Source organism: Columba livia, chromosome Z, assembly GCF_036013475.1.
Source record: "Columba livia isolate bColLiv1 breed racing homer chromosome Z, bColLiv1.pat.W.v2, whole genome shotgun sequence".
Taxonomy (NCBI): domain Eukaryota; kingdom Metazoa; phylum Chordata; class Aves; order Columbiformes; family Columbidae; genus Columba; species Columba livia.
In genome coordinates this window covers 15,519,005-15,544,060 of record NC_088642.1, presented here as the reverse complement: position 1 = coordinate 15,544,060, position 25,056 = coordinate 15,519,005, and the positions used below count along the sequence as shown (strand labels likewise).

Here is a 25,056-nt window from a genome sequence, read left to right as displayed (position 1 = left end):
AGAGAAGGCCAGTCAAATATTTTCATAATTCTTTACATAAATATTTTTGAAATATTTTATGCAAATAATTTTGATTTTACCAAGTAACTAATTTCCCTGTCATGTACAGAAATATCAAAACACTATGAATTATAAAATAAATAAGTTTCCAAGTCTTGAGAATTTAAAAATGTTAACCTTTCTTTTTGATGTCAAGTCCTTTGGTCTTTGTACTGCGCTTTGGCCTCTCTTATACCCATGTATTTCTCCCAAAGAACATTCAAAAGATGCTGCTAAAAATAACTTATCCTCCTATCAATAAACTGCCATAAACAAGCTGCTCTCTAAGCTACACCATTAGCACATTCTTTCCCACCATATTAACTTTGATTTTTTTCCTAATTGCTTTGCAGATTCTCCACAATTCCTCTCCCCCATCAAAGATCTGTATCCTTTCTATCCTGAGCCTACTGCAGATACCAATGATACCGGTTTTAGTGTATTTTCCTATCTTTCTTCTTTTTTCTGTCTGTCATTATACAGAGCATAACGTTGCCTGCAGTCCATAAAGGTGGACCCGTTCCTCTCAGCTTTCAAGTAATTCTTTAAGATCTTTTTCCCCCCAGCAATATTCACAATAAGCCATAAAAGCGACATATTGCAAAGCAGAACTCTAACTATGAACAGTCAAAATAGCTGATCAACCACCTAATAGTGCAAGTAACCAATGACATCAGATTATCATTTTACCTTTCACCATCCCTTCCTTTTCAACCTTTGTAGCTTTCATTTATCATGTCATGTCACTGGTCAGAACATAAATCTTACAGGGAAAACCACTATATTTCTTGGTAAACATTTCATAAATCACATATGACATTTTCATAACATTACATAGGTAAAAATTAAATATCCTGCCATTGATCAGAACTTGCTTCATTTTCTCATTACCTTTAAACACTGGTCATCAATATAATAATTGTGTGAGTGTACATGTACGTATATAGATTTTAATCTAATATGTGATCCTGAAGTTGATACTCCCTTTAGGAGCAGCTACTACTCATCACAAAACTGGCTGCTTTTCTTTTCTTTCTGGTACAACACACTGGTGCTTCTAATGAAGCTGGGTTATGAAGCACAAGATACACACTAATTTGACATCCAGCATGATTCCAGAAACATACTTCTTAAAATTACAGTTTATTCTATAATACAAAGACTACAAATCATATCTGCAATGTAAGACTTTGATTTTTTCCACAAAGCAAAGTATAATCTCAAACTCTTTCATTAGGTGGAAAGGCACTGAGAAGAGGCAAGTGGCAGCTGAAAAGAAACTCATGCCATGCTAAAATGAGTGTTTTTTTCTGTTGTTCTTTTACCAAGTTTTAACAACCTGTATTTTCTTTCCACATCAGAAATTCTACATACCTCAATGATTTTTCCCATTGTGCAAATATACAAAACAGGTGCCTTTATCCTCCTCAGATGACGGGACCTGAGTTTGGAATTGGTTTACACCATGCATACACTTTGGCTATCACGTGGCTAGATATTTTTTAAAAGGATGAGCACACAGCATCTTTCAGGTTGCGAACAAAAGCTTAATATTACAAAGCAGCTAACCAATAATGCCCTCAGTATCCAAATGCTACTTACAGGCAATTTAAGCAATGGGATAAGAATACATGCATGATCAGTCACTGAAGTTTCAGTATTTTACTCTTCTGTGCTGCCATAACTTCATTACTTTCCACTGTTCATTGCAATTCATAGCCTAGTATCTAAATAATAGCCAGACCTTTCTGAGGAATCAATCTGTAAGCATGCACTTCACTGGGAGAAAAACAAAAACAAAACAAACAAACAAAACAATGCAAGACAGGCTTCTTTGTAACACAGAGACTTGAGTTATGGGACCCACTGATGGTCACCTTTTGCTTTAACACACATATTATAAGGTAGATATAAAACCAGCCTGAATTTGATTTTTTCCTGTTGTGTGGTTTAGGCCACTTGTCCGAGTGAGGAATGCACTTCAAAAAGTACTCTTATTAATAAACAAACAAAAACCACTGTAAACAAAATTTAATTATTTATATTTTGGAAAATGAGATTATAAATATGGTCCAAGAGGAAAAAAAAAAAAAACCCTCTCATAAGAATTCTACTGTACTTTAGTCAGTGTTTTATTTACTTGTACTAAGATCTTTGTGTGTGCTATTGTTTAGAATATAGCAATTCATAGTAAAAAACTACAACGCCTCTAAGTAGCACAATGAGTAATAATATCCATATACATCTTTACTTTGACCCCCATACACAGGATATTCAAATTATAATCTTCCAGAACTATACTTAATTAGTATCTGTCATTAGTTTCTTTCATCAGAAAATGCTTTGAAAAGAAAGCAACCCATGCAGCAACTAACTTCAGTGAAACATAATGACTTATTAATTTTTCATAATAGGAGATAATTAAAGCAAACACTTTTCTATTAAGATGACAAATATAAGATAGCTACAATAACTCTAGAACTGGCAGAAGAAATCCATTTTCTAACCCACTGTCTCTGGATGTCTAAAACTATCTGTGTAGTCAGAATATTAGATCTTAATTTCTTACTTGTTATGTCATTTACCTCCTCAGATGTACTAACACTCCAACATTCTTAGACAAGAAGTGCCACAAACTAATATTTCTCCATAACAACTATTTCTCCCCTTCTCTAAAGAGGAGAAAGTAGTGGAACAACAAGCTATATATTAATATTTATGGAATGGTAAAATTTGAGGTATATATCTAGATGGCTAAAAGAACAAAATATTAATTTTAATCTATCTGAAAAATATGATGGGTATTGCTTTCCAACAAATATGTGAGCCAGCCATCATATTAACTAAAATTAAATTTTGTCTTGACGTTTTGCAAGTTCAAGACTTCTCAAGCCATAGATTTCCTTTAACCAGATGCTACCTCTTTCCTACAGCAACCATTTTGTTTTAACTTCAGATATTAAATGATCACTTTTACCTAATAATATGCAATGTATGCAAATCCCCAAGTGCCACAGCATATCAGGCTCTCTATTACTACTCTTCAGATTAATTCACTCCTCCTTCATTCCCTTTCAGGACAGCTGCAGGCAGACTTCAATCTGCAATTTCATACTCTTTAGTGTAGATTCTTAATTACACATTCATGTTGAAGCTTTTGGCTCTTGTACTTAACATATATTTACAAACAGTCACGTTTTACTTACTATTACATTACTAGAATTAGTTTCAGCAATGATGGCAGTGGGGTTTGTCTGTCTAAATACATGAAAGGTATAAAGCTGTTTCAAAATGAATGCTGAAGCTCTTTGGTCTCTACATAAAAGTCAGTACAGTGTCTATCACACTGAAGTGATTCTTGGACCTTCAAGCGTGACTTGCAGCTGAGTAACCTATACGCTTAGTTCTCTAATAGTAACAGTTCCAAAGTGACAAGTCCTCACATGGCAGACCATTTGGCTTTTGCATAGTTTTTTAGCTGCTTAGTGCACAAGAAATTCTGGATATCCTCCACAGTCAGTAAAAAAAGGACAACTTTGTCTCCATAATAATTAAAGATATAAATTCACACTCATTTAGAGGGAGGAAAATACTGAATTCCAGTAAGATCTGTGAAAAAAAAAAAAAAGACAACCTCATCTACTCTTCTGAAACATGCTGAGCAGTACAGAAACGTTAATGTTTTCATGAATGAAAGAAGAATTTTTTTTTTTCAATGCAAAACAAGATTTTAAAATATTTATTAATTTCTAGTGGTCTGTTTCTCTAGTATTTACACAAAAAAACAATGCAAGGAAATGCTCTGATATGAAGGCTACCAAAAATACATAGTATATAATCCATAGCTCAAGTCAGTCAAATAAAACCCATACAACAAATAGCCCCTCTGTTTCACCAACAACAACAAATGAAAAAGAAAACAAGTGTCTCCTGACACCACTTTCAAAAATGCCTACAAAACACCTGGAGACATTCAATCTGATACCAACCCAGAAACTTCACATGAATAGAAATCAAGTTAACTGTATCTGGTTCTCAGACAAAATGAACCTGTTTTCAGACAATACTGATGAACTGCAATATTTGACAGAGGAACTCAACCATGAAAGTCAGGAAAATGGAATTGAAAGCAAAGCCAAGCTAAAGAAGATCACACTCAGTTGACCACAGTAGATAGGAAAATGAAAGAGCAAGTAACTCAATAGTTCTGCATGAAAACCTATTTGCAGTCTTTAAGATAATAGGGAAAAAAACGTGATCAGCAACACAGATAACTCAAGCAGGACAGGTTTGTAATAGTGTGACAGGCAGTCTGATGTTTGATTTAAAAAAAGGAAAACTGTGATGAGGTAGCCTAGTGCTGTACTTCTAAAGAGAAGCCTCACAAATACAAAACAAAGTCTAAAAAATGTACAAAATATTAAATTTTTAAAAAAACAAACCCTACTATCACAGTTTTTCCATATTTATTCCAGATTTAGTCCAATTTTTCCGGAGAAACGAACTTGAAAAGGGAGATAGATGTTGAAGCCCAGTATGGAATCTCCAAGGTAACTGGAAGACAACTGAAAATAGGTGAATAGGACTTCCGGCATACTCAGAAAGCAGAAGGCACCTAGTGTAAGATAAAAATTGACAATATAAACTCTTAAAATTTTAGACCGGTAAATATCCACAACATATTTTCTTGATTTGCCATAGAGACTGAAGTGAAAATGGTCTGAGAGCATGGCTACCCAAACTTGTCACCCAGCTGTGCTCTTACAAAGGTCAAAGATGACCCAGAAAGACAGATTTTTTTGTTTGGGGGCAGGAGAAGTAAGAACAGTTCTGTAATGTCCACAAAATTAAAACAAACAGACAAACAAATCTGTCTCTTCCAGGAAAACAACTTGCATGTATTTCCAAATCATTAATCTAATCCAGTGTGTGCCCACCCTGAGGGATATTCTAGAGATGAAGGCCCGTAGGTGGAAAGGATTGACCAAAGCTTTTCCAGTGCTGTACCAGAAAGACTATTCATCTGAAAGTCAAAGGGTCCTGCACCAATCGTTCATGCTTTTTTGTGTTTCCTCTGGCATGCTTAAATTAAATTTATGTGCCTAACATATCTACTTTTGATTTGTTTCCTGTATGTCAGGTGTGAGTTTACAACATGAAGTGTTTGTAAGACTAAATTGAATTCCAACAGGAAAAAAATGGCATTGTGCCTCCATCATTCCTCTCATTGGGCTAATGAGACTAATTCTGGTTGATGCATTAAGTGCAGAACAAGGTGATCTAGATCTGAACCTTTACATTATCTGCTAATTTTGAAAAACAAAGTATTTTCTTACTCTAAGTGTCTGGATGCTATTAATTCTCCTTACAGTTCTAGGGAGATTCACCTTGTAATATATCTGAAATTTACACAAGCAGGTGTGCTGATACATGTTTTTTTAATAATGAAATAATTATCTTAACAGATTACTTTCCTGTGTAGTCAGATATTATTTTAATTAAAATGTTGAAATAACAAAAGGAATAACTTCTGCTTTTCCTCAGATCCAAATTAGATAAATTAATAAACCCACAGAAGAAGCCCAGTAACTGCAGAGATTGTGACAGGTAATAGATCACTTGGGGCATTTTTTTCACAACTGTATTTTCTGATAAGGCAGCAAAATAGAGAATATGGTAAACCAGTATCTTTGCAGTACATTGTCATCATCACTTCCCCTTTAAGAATGTTACCATGTCAATAACTAAGTCTGTTTTAAAAAGTGCAGTCTTCTACCAGATGCTATTCTGTAACAGTTTTCTCAGAATAAAAGAAATTAATAAGACCTATTCCTTTCTCTTCATTAGAATCATTTACAGACCGAATACTGGTAGTGATTATTGCAGCAAGCAGCACCATGCTGTGATTTCATACTGCTATTGCTTAGCTAGCTAAATCAACAATGCATTATGGTGAAAAAGACCAAAGCACTGCTTCCTTGGTACTCACAAAACAAATAATCTATCAGCATTCCAATTTAGGTACATTGAGCTCTCAGCACCAACCAATATGCGGTATTTTTCTTCCTATATGGACAATATTATTGCAAGATGTTTGTTACCAATATGCAATATATCGAGCAGAGACTTTATCAAAAACTCAGTTAATCCCAGGTGATGATGTGAAGCTGTTGACAGATTCCCTAGGTGCTATCACTGAACATATTACTTTCATGATATCTTCTCTTTTCATCCAACAGTTCCCTCTGGCATTAGTGAGAAAATCCTAACAGACAAGCTCCGGATAAAACACACCAAGTTAAGCTGTCCTAATACCCCTAATTCCTGTTTTCTTCCACTGCAACTGCAGAGATTCCTCTGGACTTTTCTCCTTGCAGATCTCGATGCTAAATTCAATGCTCTCTTTGCCCAGCTCTGAATTGACCCTGTCATGCTAGAAATTGCTTTGACTTTGCAATTTGAAATGCACTTTCATGGCAATCGTAAGAATCAGAATGATTATAAATGTTGCATACGATCAACCAGTGCACAGTACTGTACAATATGTTAGGATTAATTAAATTTCAAAGCAAAAACATATATTTCTCTAAAGCTTTAAATCGCCCATGCAGTCATCTACATTAATCATCTAATTTCATACCAAAACCATTCATTTTAGCTACATGGTTTATTGCCTGAATGTTAATTTATTCTCTGCCCAGTCCTGCTTCTGACTCAAAGCAGAGTCCGTGAATATCACTAACTTTTAGTGCTGAATTAAACCAAAAAGCCTGAAGTATATACAGCTACATTAATACATTAATAACAGATGCCTCCAACTCAGCAAATCAAAGCATGTGACACTAAGAACTAAGGAATAAAACTGTGCTTCTAGAGAAGGTGTCTGTACAATGTTAAAGCTAACGATTGGTTATTCATTCAGTGCTTTTTCAGCCATTAACTCTCCTTACTGTAACTATATTCCAGCACTGTGCTAGCTTATTTCCTTGTAAATGGGAGGATTTGTAAATTTTATTTTATTTTTTTTTATTTTGGGGGGCAGGGGAATGAAACTCAAAAACCAAAACCAAAGACCTTCCACTACTTTCAGAAAAAGACATTGACTAACGTCATCAGGAGTACATCCCCAAAATCAATAACAGTCTGAAACTCACACCCATCTCCCCAAGTGCCAAAGAAGAGACCTGGTCTATCTCACCTAGCACAGAACAGTAAAGTGAAAAAGGAAATTCCCTTTGCTAATGGTCCCACATCTTCTTTCTGATTTCCTATTTAGAGTCAGTGAAATAGATTAATCCAATGTCAGAATGAAGAATAATGGATCAGAATAATCCTCTGTATGGTGTCAATACACCTGCAGGTGCTAGTGATGCTAAACAGGCTTTTTAATTATGTATTCACAATAGTGCCAGGAGGCACTGTTATCATGTCTAAATGGAAAATTGTTTAGATTACTGTATCTATCAGTTCATGATCTCTGTTTAGCAAGACTTGCTAGTGGCAACTTCAGAACCAACCTTGAAAATCACCCTGAATTGTAGCAGATTAGGAAAATATTTATGCTTGTCCATCACATGTTTATCCTAAGAAAAGCTTACTTGTTAAAAGAAGCTAGAATAACTTGTCATATGTCATGTGTCATCAAAAACTCTTGGTTTTGTTTCCACTAGATCGAAGCAAGACTGGTAGATGTCAGATAAAAGGGTCATTGGTTTAAGAGAACTAAGGAACAACATTTTACAGTTAGTGGTAGGAAAGAAGAATAGTTTATTCTCTTGCCCATCAAGAAGTCTGAGTAGTAAGTACAATTGGCCTGGATGTAAAATCTTAGATTCTGCAATGAAAAAAATTATGAACAGAACTTTCCTAAATTGCTTACAGTTCCAGTCACATAGTAAATCTGTGATTAATTCCTCCCAGACTCCTGTGGCCTGTTAGTTTGTTGTAGTATGTGAAACTGCAAAGGCTTACGTTTATATCATCCCATCCTACCAAGACTTACCATTCTGTAGAGGGCTGACTAAGTATTGAAAAATGGGTAGGACTAAATGAAAAATAAACTTTTATAAATGTTGGTAAATATCACTGTCCTGGACAAAGTGATGGCTGTCACTATAGCTGTTAAACAAGTTTTTGCATAAATGATTTGAAAATGTTATTTATATCTTAATCTTGTATCTATTCTAGCAGTAACTCAGTATCATTCCTTCATTTAAGTATTTATACTTGTATAGTATTGTCGCTTTGATTCTGCATCAAATATGACAGTAGTGATATTCCATACATTTGAAACAATACCAAATGGATACTTCAAACAAGGGAACTAGGTGTGTACAGTGAGAATAGATGTACCCATCACAAGGAAAGGAGTACATCCACAGTAAAGTGCAGCCACAGTAGATTAAAAAATTGTGTTCTGTACTTTTCAGCACTGCCATTCCCATAAACAAGTCAAATATCTGGAATAAGTAACTAGTGCAAACCATATCTATCACAATATACAGTTTGACTCCAAGTCCTAGAAATACTGATAGTATTAAAAAAGTCAAACCTTGAAAGTTTCTAAAATCCTTGATTGATTAAATCCATGGATAAATTGCATAGGAAGAAATTTACTCAGCTGTGACAAAGAGTCATTAAATTGTGTTTGTTCCATGTCTTAATGAAGTTCATTAACATGATTTCAAGACTCATTTCTCTGTGAAAATATTTCTTCTTCTTGCCCAGGAGCTCCTACATCCTCTCTTTCATTTCATAGCTCAACTTTTGATGCAAGATGCAAAATTCAGAGCTACAAATACATCAATAATGAAGATCAACAATTCTATAAATGAAATCTTGCAGATCACAACTTCATTGCAGAATTAGTCAAACAGGACTTGGTGGAGAGTGCATTATCATATTTAAAATGTTTGGTTTGATTAAAAAATTAGTTTGACACATTGATTTAAGAAGTGATAAATCATCAGCCAGAGATCCCATGGCAGTTGAGAGAGGGAGGAAAAAGTAGAGGTGACAGCCAAATTAAATGTGTAAAATCACTGTGGCCCTCAGGCTTTTCCCTTGGGAGGCATTTCCTTCTTTTGGCCACTTTTGTAAGACTGTAAATTAAATCACTGATCTGTGATGGGACACGCAGAGCCAGAAAATCAGCTGCAGTGCGTAAAAAAGCAGCCCAGTGATTTTTAACTGCTCTAGACACAATCAATCTTTGAGACAGAGTTTTGAAGATAACTGCAAACCCACAATGATTTCACTTTATTTTTATGTGCAAATAAATGGTACAGGCATATTGCATATGGCGGTAATGCATGTTTGTAACTGGTTAAATGTACAAGCATCTTACTGGCTACACACGCAATCCTCACAAGTACATGTTATCCCTGTTGCAGGCTGTACTCCTCGAATTCAGCTGAAGGCTGCATAGCTTAAACGTTGAAGAAATGTTACATTCTGGCAACAAATGTCTTGCTCAGAAAGTGTCCATACATACAGTGATTGATATTCCAAGCTACACACGTGTAGTTGTGTCCATTTAACTAGTTAATTAAAAAATAAATAAAGTAATATAGAAGTATTGTTTTACTTAATAGAGCTCTCAAAAGATAAGCTGGTTAAAACAGCATTTGGCTGTGCTGAAAATGCATATGAACACCAAGACTCTCAGTTACGAACTGCAAGACAGCCATCTCATGTTGGTGTGGATTGAATGTGTTACTCAGGTCGAAACTACATGACTGAAACTGGGTATTGAGGCAGCAAAACATTATCTTTAACCCCAGGCTAAATGGTGAATTTCTTAAAACAAAGAGTGAACATATAAATTAGTGTTGTCTGATAGCCTGTAGTCCTCAGTAAAGCTGCATGCAGGAACAGCATGAAAGAGGAAAAACATTTGACACGGTGCTATTGAGCTCCCTGTTAGCACCAACTTCAACAAGGTGGTTTGGGTACAACATCATCCTCAGAAAAGAAAGGCAGCTGTGAGCCTCTTAAATACTGGCTTATAATGGGAGCTTGCAACAGGGCAGAGGACTGAACACACTACATTTCACTAATGGTTCCAATCTGTGCTCCCAGTTCCTGTCGTGTGACAAGCTCATGATATTCTGTGTGATACGAGCTTAGTCCAGCTCATAACAGACAAAAATTACACGCATACTCTTCCCACTATCCCTTTTTTTCTCTTGTAAAAGAAAAACATACGTAACCATCTCCACTGGTCCACGTAATGTAGCTGCTTAGAACAGGTAAGGATTTGCCTCTTAATTTTTCTCCCTCAAATAATTGTGTTTGGAAGGCAAGCAGAGAAAGCACTGCAGTAGGAATACTTTAATAATATCACTGCAAGGGAACTGAACTGTGCCAAAGGTGAACAGCATGCATGATGGCATTTATATTTCTGGCATATCCTTCTAAAGAAATAAGACATTAATCCTACAGGCCAGTTTTCACCTTGATCTGGAATATTTAGTGCACATTTCAATGACTGCAGCTCTTTTTCTAGATCTTTCTACCACTGCTAAAGATTTATTACTACTAATAACTGTAAGTGCAATGGACTTTCTCTGTTATTTCAATGAGATTCCTCACACTCAAAGGACTGCTATACTTTCAGTAAGTATGCTTAACCTAGATGCATTTCTTGTGAATACAGTAATTTTCAAACCCATATATAAGTACCTAGCATTTTGACATCTGTGCTCTCTTCAATAACATTTACATCATGGCCAAGAGCCCACTCTAAAAAAATTAGTTCTGAACTTCTTTCTCTATTCCTGAAGCCTAAAATAATTAAAAAAAAAAAAAAGAACTTCAATGTGCTGTCTGTAATAAAAGTATGGATCTTCCCTTGGAAGTTTCAGCTCTATGGAAGCATAACTACTAGCTGCAGATAACAGTAAAATACAGAGTAACAAAACCTGCGTTTCCTTTATTTTAGATCAATTGTGATCTATTATGTCACCACAAGTCTGGTACCCTGCTAATAACTGGAATATCTCCAGTAGACTCTAATTTTCTCGTACTGTATTATATGTGGTAACATACAATAAATCTCACCTGTATCTAATGACTTACAATCATATTTTACAATGGAATAGAGCAATGCCATATATAGATGCCTACTTACAGCAGCAGGAAGGAATTTACTCACTGCCATGTGAGGATGGTTTTGTGACAATCTACAAAAATTCAGGAATTTTGAAATTATTCCTTAAAATTCAAGACTAAAATTTACAAGTAAAGAGGTGTCAAATATATGGTTTACTGTTCTTGTCTTCTATATGACAGTACGTGGAAGAACCATGGTGTCTAAACTAAGTATTACTGGAATTGACTAGAGACAACCATAATGCTTGAAGTAGATTTTTTTTGAAAGAAAATCTTACATGTCTGAATTCTAAGAAGAAATGCAAAACAGAAAATCAGCTACTCAGTATTATACTTCCATGGTTTTCAGTCACTGAATTTTGGACTTGTCCCTGAGGACAGAATTTCATTGAAGTCATAAGTGTAACATAACCTAACATAAACAAGGCTGGTTAAAAACAGTTTTAATGAAATCACAAATAGGAGTAATATTAATTGATCATTAAGATAAATATATTTATTTTTCATGGCCTTTTTCCAAGCTTTAGAAGTACTATTATTTACAACCGGCAAAAAGAATTCGTGATAAAATGTTTACTTAACCAACAATTAGCAAAGATAAAATCCTTAGCTTGAGTATTAAATCATAGTTCTCAAAAAAGATTAGCAATTCCAAGAAAGCTCCTCCTCCCCTCCAAATCATGATGTCTCTAGGTATCTGGCCTACACAGAGAATTTATAGCTACTTAATAGGTGCGAAAACAAAGGAATATCACAAGTACTGAATATGAAAGAGAACTGAACATAAATTTTTGCTTAAGTTACTTCTATTTTGAACTTCCAAAACGAGAGAAATCTCTTTAAAATGGAAGTTGCTTAAGCAATAAATTACATGAAGAAAACTTATCCAAATGCGCAAAGGAGAAACCACAGTATGAGAACAACAATTTAATTCCAGATTTGTCCACATATTTGTGCCTCTAAGGATATGTGGCCTGTGTCTAGCGATGTAGTGAGGTACCTAGACGCATTAGAGAATCACAACTATGCATGCAGATGCCTGAATATTTACAAAATGGTCCTCTCAGACTCAGGTCCTGTAGTCCTTTATTCACTGACATTTTGTCACATGCTGCCAGATTCTTGCCAGATCCAAAGAAAATACATACAGTCTCAGGAAAAAAAAACAAATAACTCAAGCCATTTGATCTTGCCCAAGCAAATATACACCCTAATTTGAGTTAAAACCAGCAAGTCTGTGTACAACCCGTAAGTTCAAGTTTAGTCAAGTGTAACACCTGCAATATCTCTTTTAGTTACAGCAAACAAGGTGGAAGTGTTATGTATTTATAGGCAGCCATTTTTAAATTTGTGGACTCAGAAAAATTTGGATTGGGAGGCACCTTTGGAGACCTGTAGTCTGCATTCCTGCTAAAAGCAGAGTTACCTTCAGAGCTTGATCACATTGCTCCTGGCCTTTTTCAGTCAACTTTTGAAAACCTCCAAAAGATTCCAAAAGTTCCTCTGTACAATGTCTCCTTCTGGTTTCCAACCTCATAGCGAACTTTCTTAGTTACACCAGAACTTCCCTTGTTACAACTTCTGATCACTTGCACTCCTCTGAGAAAAACTTTACTCCACCTTTTCTGTAGCCCTCCTCAATTATGTCACCAAACAGTACAGGCAAATCCCCTCTTAGGTCTCCTTTTTCCAAGATAAACAAGCCCAGTGTTTTTTGCTCCTTTTTATATGCCATGTATTCCAGCCCTCCAATCACCTTGCCTGTCCTTTACTGGACTAGGGCTAATTTGTTAATCTCCTTGGGTGGTTCCACAACAGGACAGAGAATCCCAGGTGCAGCCTCACTAGTGTAGACAAAGGAAAAGAATGACCCTCCTCTACTTACTGGCCACTTTTGCCAATGCAGCCCTGAAAGCGGTAAGCTTTCTTTGCTGCAAAGCATTGCTGATCCAGGTTCTACTTGTTCCTTACTAGGAGCCCTGATCCTCTTCTGCAGAGCTGTTTGCTACCCGGCAGGTCAGTGCCTAGCCTGTACCAGTGATTTGAGCCATTCTGTCCCAAGGGAAGGACTTGCATTTGTTATTGATAAGATTCATGGAATGTGTTTGTTGTTGAATAAAAAGAGGTTGCAAAAGATCAGTGCAAAATCTGAATGAAAATAAGTAGGAAAGATCTGGCAAGCCAGTAGTTTTTAAACTATGGGGGGAAAAATTTAGTAATCATCTGGTGTTAGCAGTTTTTAAGCACTTTGCATCAACTACTGAGCCTCTGGGGAGCGCTTCTTCCCATGGAAGAGCAAGGACTGTCTGGGTTGGAAGTATGCTGGGTTACATTTAGTAGGTTTTAAGAGAGAGCAGGTGTAGGAAGCATTGCATTAAACCAGCTAATATGTAAATTGGGAAATCAATGCAGAAGTGGTAGGCACATGCCTGTTGTCTCAGACTTCAGCCCAAGAGGCATAGCTAATGTCTCTGATACTCTTCTTCATACAAATGTTATACAAAATGTGATTATTATATTCTGATAATATCAGGGAAAACTCTTACCTCAAGGCATTATTTGACACTAAACATGAGGTTTCAGAAAAACCTTTCATTTTCAAAGAAAGCTCTTTGTTGCTATTCATATTTACAATACCTGCTTACCAGTAGAGTGATTTACCATTATATTGAATTTATTAGATAGAAGAAACTGTCTTTATGGCTAATCAATAGGAGTATCTTTTAGATATAAGGATTATTGCTGGTTTTGTTACTGTACTACGAGGCCTTATGAAGGACTTGGATAACACACTGCTTAACAGAATAGTAACACAGATAAGAAAAGAATATTCATGATCAAGAGATCATTCATCTAAACTTCATACAGCAAATGATCTAGGGACTCAAAACAGGCCAGGAAGAACATGAGAAAGCAATGAAGAACCACTGACCTCTGGAAAGGATGGCAGGCAGAGCATACAAGTGACTATCCAGTTGTCAGGTTTTGTTGGCATGAATGAAGATAAAAAAAAGGTTTACAGAAGAAAATAATGTAATCTTGGGACCTTTTTGTAATTTTTTTCTAGTGCTAAGGTGATAAAGCACAAAAAAGGGATGGAGGTATCTGTGTGAGAAAAGTACCAACTGGGGCTATGAAGACTGGCATCATGTACCAGTCAAGCAGGAGTGAGCCTCTATCCACTGCTAGCAGTGATGACTGCAGTGCAGTTGTCCAGAAACTTGTACATGAAGGTGAGCACTTAGAGATGCCATGGGAGAACCAGTGAGGTCAGCAGCGACATGGCGTCCCGAACAAATATAGCTGGGAAAGGCTACTGTTGCCTAGCTTAGGGAAAAGATGTCCTGATTTCAGATAAAACAAGACCAATTCTCTTTTTAGGGTATTTTCATTTCAGCTAAGTTCTTCTAATTAACTGCACTTCTCTGAAATTGGCTGCGTGTTTTCCAGACACTGTTTACTTTGGAGCTGATAACGATAGCAATGGTACGCAGAAGAGGCCCAGGTTTACTAATAAATTTTGTATATCCTGTGAGAGAGGTGTACTTGCAAGGACGGGTGGACAGAACAGGTGACCAAAATTGACCAAGTAGGTATTCCATCCCATCCATGTCATATACAATATAAAAGTAGGAGATCATGAGGGTCTCGTGTTCTTGGTCCATGGCTGGCATCTGAAGAGGAGCCTGCCTGTCGTCCCTGCAATCCAAGGCCTGGTTCCAGACCGTGTATCCCTGAATCCAGTTCTAGTTTACTGCGGAGTCCAGCCCAGGACTTCTGGGTGCCTGCCCTGCAGCATCTGGGCCAGCTCCACCAGGCAGTGCTGTGCTACCCTGGGAAATTCAAGATTGGTTTTGTATATTTTGCATTATTTTCTCTGATTATTAGTAGTATTAGTAAAGCATTTTAAATTTTTCAACTTGTCCCTCTCCCTTTTCCTCTTATTACCTTTATTTAGTGAGGAGGGCAGGGGTTTAACCAGGAGTATCTGCCATGGTTTGTCATTGTCCTGTGATAAACAGTCACAAAGAATATTTCATGATTTCAGATGCAGAGATTCTAAGGAAAGAAAAGGCCATAATTTCAATTTTATAGGAAAAACAATCTATAAAATTGAAGAACAATCTGCATGCAAAGACTTAGAAACAAAGTTATGTAGAAAAGTTCACCCAAATAAGAGCCCAGAGAATTAACCTAAAATCAGTCCAGTCTGAGCTGTATGTAAAACCAAAGGCACAAGATGGAGTCACGAAGAGTTAAAAACAACATCTTCAAGCCTGGGCCTACAGCCTGCCTCATGAAGGTAAAGTCCTGTCTCAGCAGAGCCAGAACTCAAGAGGTTCTGCATCAATCCGTATGCTTACAGGGACTGACAGGTACAGCCTGGTTGTACGGCAGGGAAAGGAGACCTTTCCCTCATGCTAAGCGACATGTCACTATAATCTTGGAAGAGCTTGCGGAACTCAGCTTCCCTATATTTAATAAATCAGCTACTTGGAGATGAAGACACGTATTTTGTTACGTGACTCAGAAGGCAATGAGACAGTAGTTCATTATTCGGATCAGCACTTTTACCACGTAACCTTGTGGTCGCTGAAATGCTGCTGCTGACCAATGAACAATGATCCCAAGCTCATATAATGGTCAATAGGGAGAGAATTTGGAAAACTGCCCTCATGCAAGTAAATGAAAGAAAAATGCTTCTAAGAATATTGTCACATGCTTTTAATTATTTCATGTTCCCTAGTAAACTACCACAGCATGATGTATGAGAAGGCAGTTTCTACAACAGAGTCAATACATGCTTTCTCAGTGACAAATTAACATGTTCTTAGTATGTTTCTTAACAGTCTAGAAAATTTCCTAGAAAATAAATATTATGTATGTGTACCAGTTCCACCTTATAACTCCAAGCACTGGTCCCATGACTTCAATATTCTAACAACATTAAAGCCCTCTGGATTATGGAATTATAATCATGAAAAAAAATTATGCGTGTCTGCAAGACCCCAGTTAGGATGTAATTATGATGTGAAATCACAATGGCAAAATAATTGAAATGCATGGCTGCGAGGGCTTAGTTATGATCATATAAAAATGCTTTCACTAGGCATTCACTGCCCTGGTGATTATTTTGTATTACTGGAATTCAGGTTGTGCTGTCTGCAAAGTCTGTATATCTACACTGATTATAAGCAATATTTTCATCAGTTTACTGACAGATTGCAGCCTATGATATATTTCTAATAGCAATGGGCAAGCAATATAATTTTTGTGAAATTATTGATAAAACGATCACGTGTTTACAATGCCTTCGATACACATTTGGAAAGAAACTGCTTATCTCTGTTTTTTCCTAATTTTGCATATTAATCTTATAGCATAGAATTATTTGTTTGTTAATACCACAACATAGAGGCTAGTGATATATTATTACAAAAGGAAAATATAGGAATATTCATTACAACTTCTATATTTTAGGCATGAGAATAGATTGCTTGCACACCTGAGCCTTCCAGAGTGATTTCCTTAATTTTGTCAGCAAGCATCATTTATATTGGGTTGCTGCAAAAGGAATTGAGTTTTTTTGCATTGTTGAAATTTACCATTTAATATTGAAATACATTCTTAAATAAATGTGGTTATGTTATACATCATTATAATGAGCTTTTATTGCTTCACGTTTTTGCTACTGACTTTAACTTGCTGTTTATTTTATACCTATTATAGACTATGGGAATGATGTTAGACAAAAAGCAAATCCGAGTGATTTTCTTATTCAAGTTCAAAATGGGTCATAAAGCAGCAGAAACAACTCATAGCATCAACATGTATTTGGCCCATGAACTGCTAATGAACCTACAGTGCAATGGTGGTGCAAGAAGTTTCTCAAAGGAGGCAAGAGCCTTGAAGATGAGGAATGTAGTGGCCAGACATCAGAATTTGACAATGACCAATTGAGAGCAGTCATCACAACTGATCCTCTTACAACTATGTGAGAAATTGCTGAAGAACACAACATTGACTATTCTACAGCCATCATTCTACAGCTGTTTGGCATTTGAAGCTAATTGGGAAGGTGAGAAAGCTCGATAAATAGGTGCCTCATAAGCTGACTGAAAATCAAGAAAATAATTGCTTTGAAGTGTTGTCTTCTCTTATTCTATGCAATGACAATGAACAATGGTGACGTGTGACAAAAAGTGGATTTTATATGACAACTGGCCACAACCAGTTCAGTGATTGGACTGAGAAGAACCTCCAAAGCACTTCCCAAGCCAAACTTGCACCAAAAAAAGGTCATGGTCACTGTTTGGTGGTCTGCTGCCAGACAGATCCACTACAGCTTTCTGAATCCCAGCAAAACCATTCCGTCTGAGAAGTCTGCTCAGTAAATCGATGAGATGCACCAAAAACTGCAATGCCTGCAGCTGGCATTTACGCTACAGAAATAAACAAAATTGTTTCTCATCGGCAAAAAATGTGTTGACTGTAACGGTTCTTATTTTGATTAATAAAGATGTGTTTGAGCCTAGTTACAATGGTTTAAAATTGATGGTCCAAAACTGCTATTACATTTGCACGAACCTATGTATATTCACTCACACATATATAACTATGAGGTATTTAAGAGAATCTGTACTGAGTTTTAGCTAAATATTGATGGAATCATTTCAGTATATTTCAAGACGGCATCATAAAAGTCTAGTGACAGGGAAATCCTCAAGCCTTTTCTTGATGTGAGTAAGACCTTAAAATCTGGCTTTTAATCCTCGTATCCACCTGCTACTTTGGGGACAATACCCCCCACTCCCAATTCCACACACCTCCATAATGCTTACAGCAACTCTTGAAATTACACACTATTTTTAGAAAATATTTGCCTCCAAATTTCAATTCTGTATAGCAGATGTAACAAAGAAAAAACATTACAGCCATGTTCTCCACACTTGTAACTTGACAACCAGAGAAGCAAGGAGGAACAATGTGTTCAGAATGTCTTAATTATTAAAAGATCCATTTCCCAGTTTAACATTTAATGTAAGTGGAAGGAACTGCATATGTGGATCAGCTAGCTACTACTCAATGTGTAAGCATCATGAATCTCCCTCTTAACGTTACATAACCTTGTTCTTTACCTTAACCTCGTATGAACTATTTGCAGAGAGATTTGGTGGCTGCTTTTATATTATTATCATCCTGGAGAACAAAAACAACTTTGAACATCCAGTTTATTGGGAGGGTGCATGTGGTAAAACAAACAGGGTTGTCAGTGATTAAAAAATGAAGTTGAGATCGACTTTTTTTTTTTGTTGTTCCAGCAACAGAGAAGACTTACAAAAATTGATTAGTAGAGTTTAAAGACGTCCATAACTGCAAAATACTGGGTAACAAAAACACATTAAAAGTAAAATCACATTTATAAAATGTATTCTGTGTTGCTATCTGGACTGACACAGTAACATTAATTGAGAGATACATTTTTGGCTTGTTTTGGTTTATCTTCTTTCTCTCTACTCTTTGAATTATTTACAGAGCTTCACAATGGCTATAAATAGACATGTTTATGCACTTTCTTTCTGTAAGAAGTAGATCTGAAAACTCACAAGTCCAAGCACTACAAATATAATGTTCGTAAATTTGTGTAAACAAGCTGTACCAAACAGATTACTTCATGCAGCCTCTTTAAACATAAAAATAATTTAAAGAATTTAAATTATTTTTTTAGAAGTTTAATCACTGCACTATACAAATAGGCAGAGTAGTTCATCTCTAAGAACAAATGATCAAAGGCAAGGCATACCTCATAAGACCAGCCGTCTGAGAACTCGGCTCCTGTTTTCACTTATGATCCTCTGACACAGGGGGATGCATAGAGATATGAATGAGGGTAACCACGATCCACTCAACAAAACCTGCAGAGCCAAACTGCTAGTATCGATATGTCAGGAATCCAACCTGACATGGGCTTAGTGGCCTGCTGAGAAAGCTACTGTATTATTTAAATAACACACATAGGTTTGTGCTGTTTAAAATTCTGAATCTAATTTTCATGCGGTTGATACCTTAGGATCTTTCTAAATGGCAGTGAGCAAAGAAATAAAGATCAGGAAATGGAGGTAAAGTTAAAATGAGACCGTTGCAGCAGAACCATGCACTGTATAGAACAAGCAGTACGTCTGCTAGAAGACAAAGTTTCCTAAATATTTTATAAGCCCTTCTTTACTGTAATAGCTCAGGTCCTTCAGGCCCAAGCCCGTTGTTTATACAAATATACTCAATTTTCTCACATATCCCAAGCTCCCATATGTCCCCTCTTCCTTTGAGAACCATTTCTACAACCTTTCTCCACAGCCCCACCCCATGAGAGCCTTGCTTTGTCCACTGTGCCCTGACATACCAAGGGAGGACAAGCACAGACCTGCTTGCACACCAAGTCACAAAGGGCTGGCTCAGCCTGTCTGTTTGCCACACTGCAGAGGGAAGAGGCAACAGGATGAGATACCACCGATCCCCATTAGCTGAACGGACACAAAAGACATACCCCGAGCTCATCTTTGGCCATTTGTCATGCTGACTCGTGTCCCTCACAACTCAAAATAAACATTTTACATTTTGGAAAGCTAGAGAACAGTTGTTTGGATAAAAGGAATAAAGGATAAAAGGAGTAAAAGAAAAAAAGGAGGGAAAAGGCTAGACAGCATTTTCCCTGCATTTCCTGCATTTCACAGATTGCATTCCACCTCACCCTTGGGAAGGCTCCCATGCCATATGACAATATTGCTGGACAGTTTTGTCATCCAGTCTTTATTAAATATGTATAAACCTAGCAGAACACCAACACTCCACCTATGATTTGGTTTGGCTTGTTTTTTGTTTTTTTTTTAATTATTTTATCTTGGTGTCTACTCTTGTATGTGAGAATAAAATGTAACTCTCTGTTCTTAGAGTTTTACTCTCCACTCTTCTGCTTTTGTGATTAATTTATACTTACTGACTGAAAAAAGACAACAGTTATATAAAAAATAAAATTACAATATTCATTAAATTCATATTACCTGTTAATGCACTTTGTGTCTTGCTTATTTATCTTTAATATAAACATATTTTTATATGAAAATTGGTGTCGACAAATACTTTTTAGGCATACTGTAAGCAACACTTGTAATAGCACAAAGACAGAGCAGAGGCTTTACTTACCAAGCCATCCTGATCCAGAATTGGGAATACACATGTCTGTTTCAGCACTGGGCAACACAAATCCAACTACAAAAACTTCAACTCCATCAGCCATTAGAGCCATTCCCAACACAAAGAAGAGGGCCCACTGGAAACGACCATGGCCACATTCTTGTATTATCAGTTCATATTGCTGTGCTAGCTCTTCTTCATCAGCTTTTCTCTCTGTTTCCAGTTCATGACGATCTTTATATTCATCACGTATAGGCTGACCTAAGGCCACCATGCCGTCCTTGCCCTGACTCATGTTGGGGATTCCCTGATATTCTCCTTCATAAATTTCATCATCTTCATCATGCCCTTCAGTTGCTTCACTTGATCCTTCATCATCATTAGCTTCTACACCATAATTTCCTCCTTGGACATAGTAATCATCATCATCTTCCTCATCCTGGAATCGGTTGTAGGACCTCTGTGTGTAGCCATCCTGAGCTTTGTCAACAGCTTTATTAACTTTTTTCACTGCTTGCCTCTTCACCTCTTTGGCAATATCTTTTGCCCCTTTCATTAATGAAGTCCTGTCTTTGTATGTTTCCTCCATCTTGTATCAAAGAAGGATTCCTGTTAGGCTGCAGAGGGACCTGCTGAATACGTTTACAATATCTGTTGTGTGTTGGACGTCAATAGACAAAAGACAAGTACATGCGAAGCTCTAATATTCAACCTGCAAAATATGAAAGAAAAACAAGTTTATACTTTGTTCTTTCTTATCTGCTTCTTCACACTGATATGATATGATATGATATGATATGATATGATATGATATGATATGATAACAACCTTCATCTAGGCACTGGACACCACAGTTCAGGGCTTCAAACACACAAACTTGGATTATCTTGAGAGACACGAACACACCAGATTACCAGGAAAATACCGTGAAGAGAAATCTAATATCTCTATTGTTTTTCACAATGAAATTTCTTACACTCTAGTCTTGCAATTAATACCAAATTTTATTCTGAAAGAAAACAAGCAGTCCCACACACTGTGCATTTTATTGACTGTGTCTCCAGTGACCTTCCTCATTTCAACTCACTGTAATGCAATGAAAGACTACAAATATTAGCTTTTATCTCAATGAGTTTACCATTAAATATATGTCCTATGTCCAGCCTTCCACACACATAAATTTTGCAGGGAGTAAATATTCCTGAGATCTGTACCAGACTTTCAAAGTTGACTCGACCAATGCACTCACAGTGCATCCACACTGACTTTTACCGATATGTAGCCTCATCCTAAAAAAATCAGTGCAAGGAGCTGGGTGGATGGAAGTGGTGGCACTTTCACACTCTGGAGATTTCCAATACCTAAAAGATGAACACATCTCCTTCTCCTCTGTCCATAGTGACAGCAGAGGCAGCCTGGAGCAACTGTGTATCAGCTAATTCACCCTAGGGTGCGTTGGTCCAGCACGAGTTCACACCAATCTAGCTGCATGAAAGCATGAAGATGTTTCATCCCAGTCTTCCTGCTCCCCTGCTGTACGTTTCCATCTCTTCCTTTATGTGGCCCCAGGATCACAAATGCTGACACAATTAGTCAAGAGCAGCTTGCTTATTTGATTGAAGACTAACCATTCTCTTTTATGGGCAGCTTTCAGGCATATGAGCAAGCTAATTTGCTCATCATACATCTGCACAATCACTAGAGGTAGTAGAAAGAAATGGCAGCAGTGTGCAAGCAGAGGGAAAGAAGAAAAGCAGGATCCTTCTTTGGCAACAATCCATAGTTAGACAGCTGAAATCAATTACAAAATTGCACCATTACTCATGTGTCTAAAGTTAAGAGAGGGTGCATCTGGACACTGCAACAGGACTGCAGAAGCCTCACCTCTGGAAGAAAGCAGACTAAAATTTCTGTAGCTGTGCTTCCAAGAAAACACTGCCTGCTTCTAGATTGGGGAAAAGGTTATTTTTAACCATGATCATTTTAATGATCTATTTTCCAGCATAACCTCAGAAAAAGCTGTGGTAGCACAGCTAAGGAGGCAGTGAGATGTAATGCAGGAGTAAGAACAAATGGCTGGAAATTTCTGAAGCAAATCCTATTCCCCTTGCTAAACTTTTATGAATTGTCCACCAAGCTCCATGGAAGAAGACCTGGGCAGTGCTTTGAGAAGCTGTCCTTCACTTATTCAGTTGTGAACACTGTCCCCAGAACTACATTCCAGACATCAATTTTAAGACCGATAATGTTTTGAGGGATAGAAAGAATTACAAACTGCATTGGAGAAACAAAGAACATGATGTACTTCTGATAAAAGAAAACCTACTCTCAAATCATACAGACATGCAGGCAATACAGCTAAAGAATCTAAAAGATAATTCCCCAGCTTTTTTTTATCGTGACTATAGAAATTTACCCATAGTAGAAAATGTCTTTATTTTAGTCTGAATGTTTCTTAAAGAAACCAGATATGATGGCACTATTCAAGTATTCAATGCAAACTGAAGCATTTACTGGAAGAGAAATGCAGACTTAAAAGCCCCATGATGTAATATTTATGACTGAAAACTGTAACCTGATTTTAGGTACACGGTGATCCTTCTAAGTAGGTCATCCTGGTGAATCTTTTATGCTAAGGTAGTTTCTCTAATTACAGCTTTTCAGTTTTCATGGCACTCCTCAGAAGTTATTCCCTGTGTGCTGATTTAGGCATCTAATCCCTACTGTTACCTGTGTGTAGAGTACAGTATCTCCTATTGTTATTGAACATATAATGCATAAAAATATTCACTGGGTCTGCTGTAGCCTTCATCAAATACTTTCAAGAACTTCATCAACGCGTAACAGGTACTATTCTGAGGGTTAATAATTATGAAATATTCCTAGATTTTACCATTTTAGATTATTTTAGAGTGTGTGTGCACCCTATTAAACCTAAACTCTGAATTCCTCTAATCCTTAGATTACTGAGGATTTTTTGTTGTTTTGTACGTTGTTGTTGGTTTTCAGCTAGTTGGTTTGGTTGGTTGGTTGGTTGTTTTTATTGTTTTTTTCTCAGTGAGTACAATCTTCTTTTAAAGATTTTTAGTGGTATTACTATTGTAAAATTCAATTTTACCCTAGGGTGTGGCTATGGAGGGAAGACTGTGGGAGTTTAGGAATACTGAATGAAACTAAAGTGTAAATGCCAACACGGCAAAAACATTATTTGCACACCTATAGTACACCTACCTTATGAGTCCAAAAGACTCTAACAGCACAGATTTGCAAAAGCAACTTAGCTTACAGTGCAGTTCATGGTAGACCAGGTATGTCAATAAGAAATTACACCTGTTCAAACTCATTAACAGCATAACTTTGCCAGCAAAAACCTGCACATAGATCAAGTCAAATTTCTGTCTTTGGCAGAATATGTACTAAGGATGAAATCAGAAATTTCTCTTTATCTTGCCTAGGTTTCCAAGCAGCTCACCTAGTTTGAACATTGTTCTTTTAAACAGCTTTTCTTTCTCAATGAACTGAAATCCCTGTCTTAAGGATGATAAGTACAAAGAGGAATTACTCACAGGCCATGCATGATAGCTCCCCTCCCTTTTAATTATGTTCAACTGATTGACAACAAGTAAGCAACTGGAAAGTCTGAAAGAATGAGGATTAATGACTACCTGAGTAGCATACAACAGCTAAAGGACTGATGAGATTCTAGCTGTATACTCTTGTTTGTTCCAACTGTCTTACTCAACAAGCCTGCCCGCTTTCATTGAACACCACGTTTCCATTCAATTGCTTTAATAATCATTTTTTAAAAATACACCACAAACTAAAAATAATATTTTCTCAGGAAAACAGTGATTTCACCTGAAACAAAAACACTGTTTCAAAAAATACCTACAAGTAATTGTTTCCAAAACACTCACAGGTGCATGCACAAAAAATTAAAATTATTTGTTGCCTCTAATGTTTATTCTTTTTCCATTCTATTATATTCACAAATTTCAGTATAGTTACCACGTCATATATTGTGCTACATCTAAAATAAAGGTTGGACATTACAAACTAAATCAATGAGGTCCCCAGTCTCTGGGAAGTCAGAAAATTCATTCTTTGTGACTTACATCTTCGTTTAACACAAGTCATGGGAGGACTCACCAAAGACTAATGTCACATGATATTAACTATATGCATATCTTCAGATAATAAATTTTTCAGAATAGATCAGGAAGTCACACTCAAATGGAGCTATGGCATTTCAGATACACTTGGGGACCTAATACAGCATCTTTCCTACTTTCCTTTTTATTCTGTAACTGCTTTTCAAAGAAAAAGAAAATACTTAAAACCACTTCTTATTTAAGATGATGCCTTTTTAAATGCATGTTTTACCAGACATTTTGAATCTGGTTTGATTTCTGTTTTCTTGCCTTTATTTTTTATTATCAATGACTTTGAACAGATACAAATATTCTGTTTCTTCTGAGTTTATCTGTTGCTCCAAGTTAGTCTTCATCTGAAGATACAATCTTCTGTTAGATTCTAGCTACCTCAAACTATAGTACTCTGATGTGTCAATTTTTTTTTTTCCAGGTGAAATATAAACACCTGAGCTATATAAACTCACAAAAAGAAGATTTTTTTTTTTTTTGCATGTGGTCTCAGTTATTTAAAAAATAAGTAAGAAAAAATAGAAAATAATTATGCATTGTTGCATCGTGG

At 36.5% G+C, this 25,056-nt stretch overlaps 1 protein-coding gene across 2 annotated transcripts in view; it reads right to left on the bottom strand.

Annotated features, from left to right (window-relative positions):
- Positions 1-25,056, bottom strand: part of SV2C (synaptic vesicle glycoprotein 2C) — a 120,027-nt gene that overhangs the window by 70,025 nt on the left and 24,946 nt on the right. For both annotated transcript variants that reach the window (XM_065047366.1, XM_065047365.1), the window contains exon 2: positions 20,353-21,055. In XM_065047366.1, coding sequence (XP_064903438.1) covers positions 20,353-20,932 — 580 coding nt within the window. In that variant the 5' untranslated portion in view covers positions 20,933-21,055. The remainder of the gene's footprint in view (positions 1-20,352; positions 21,056-25,056) is intronic.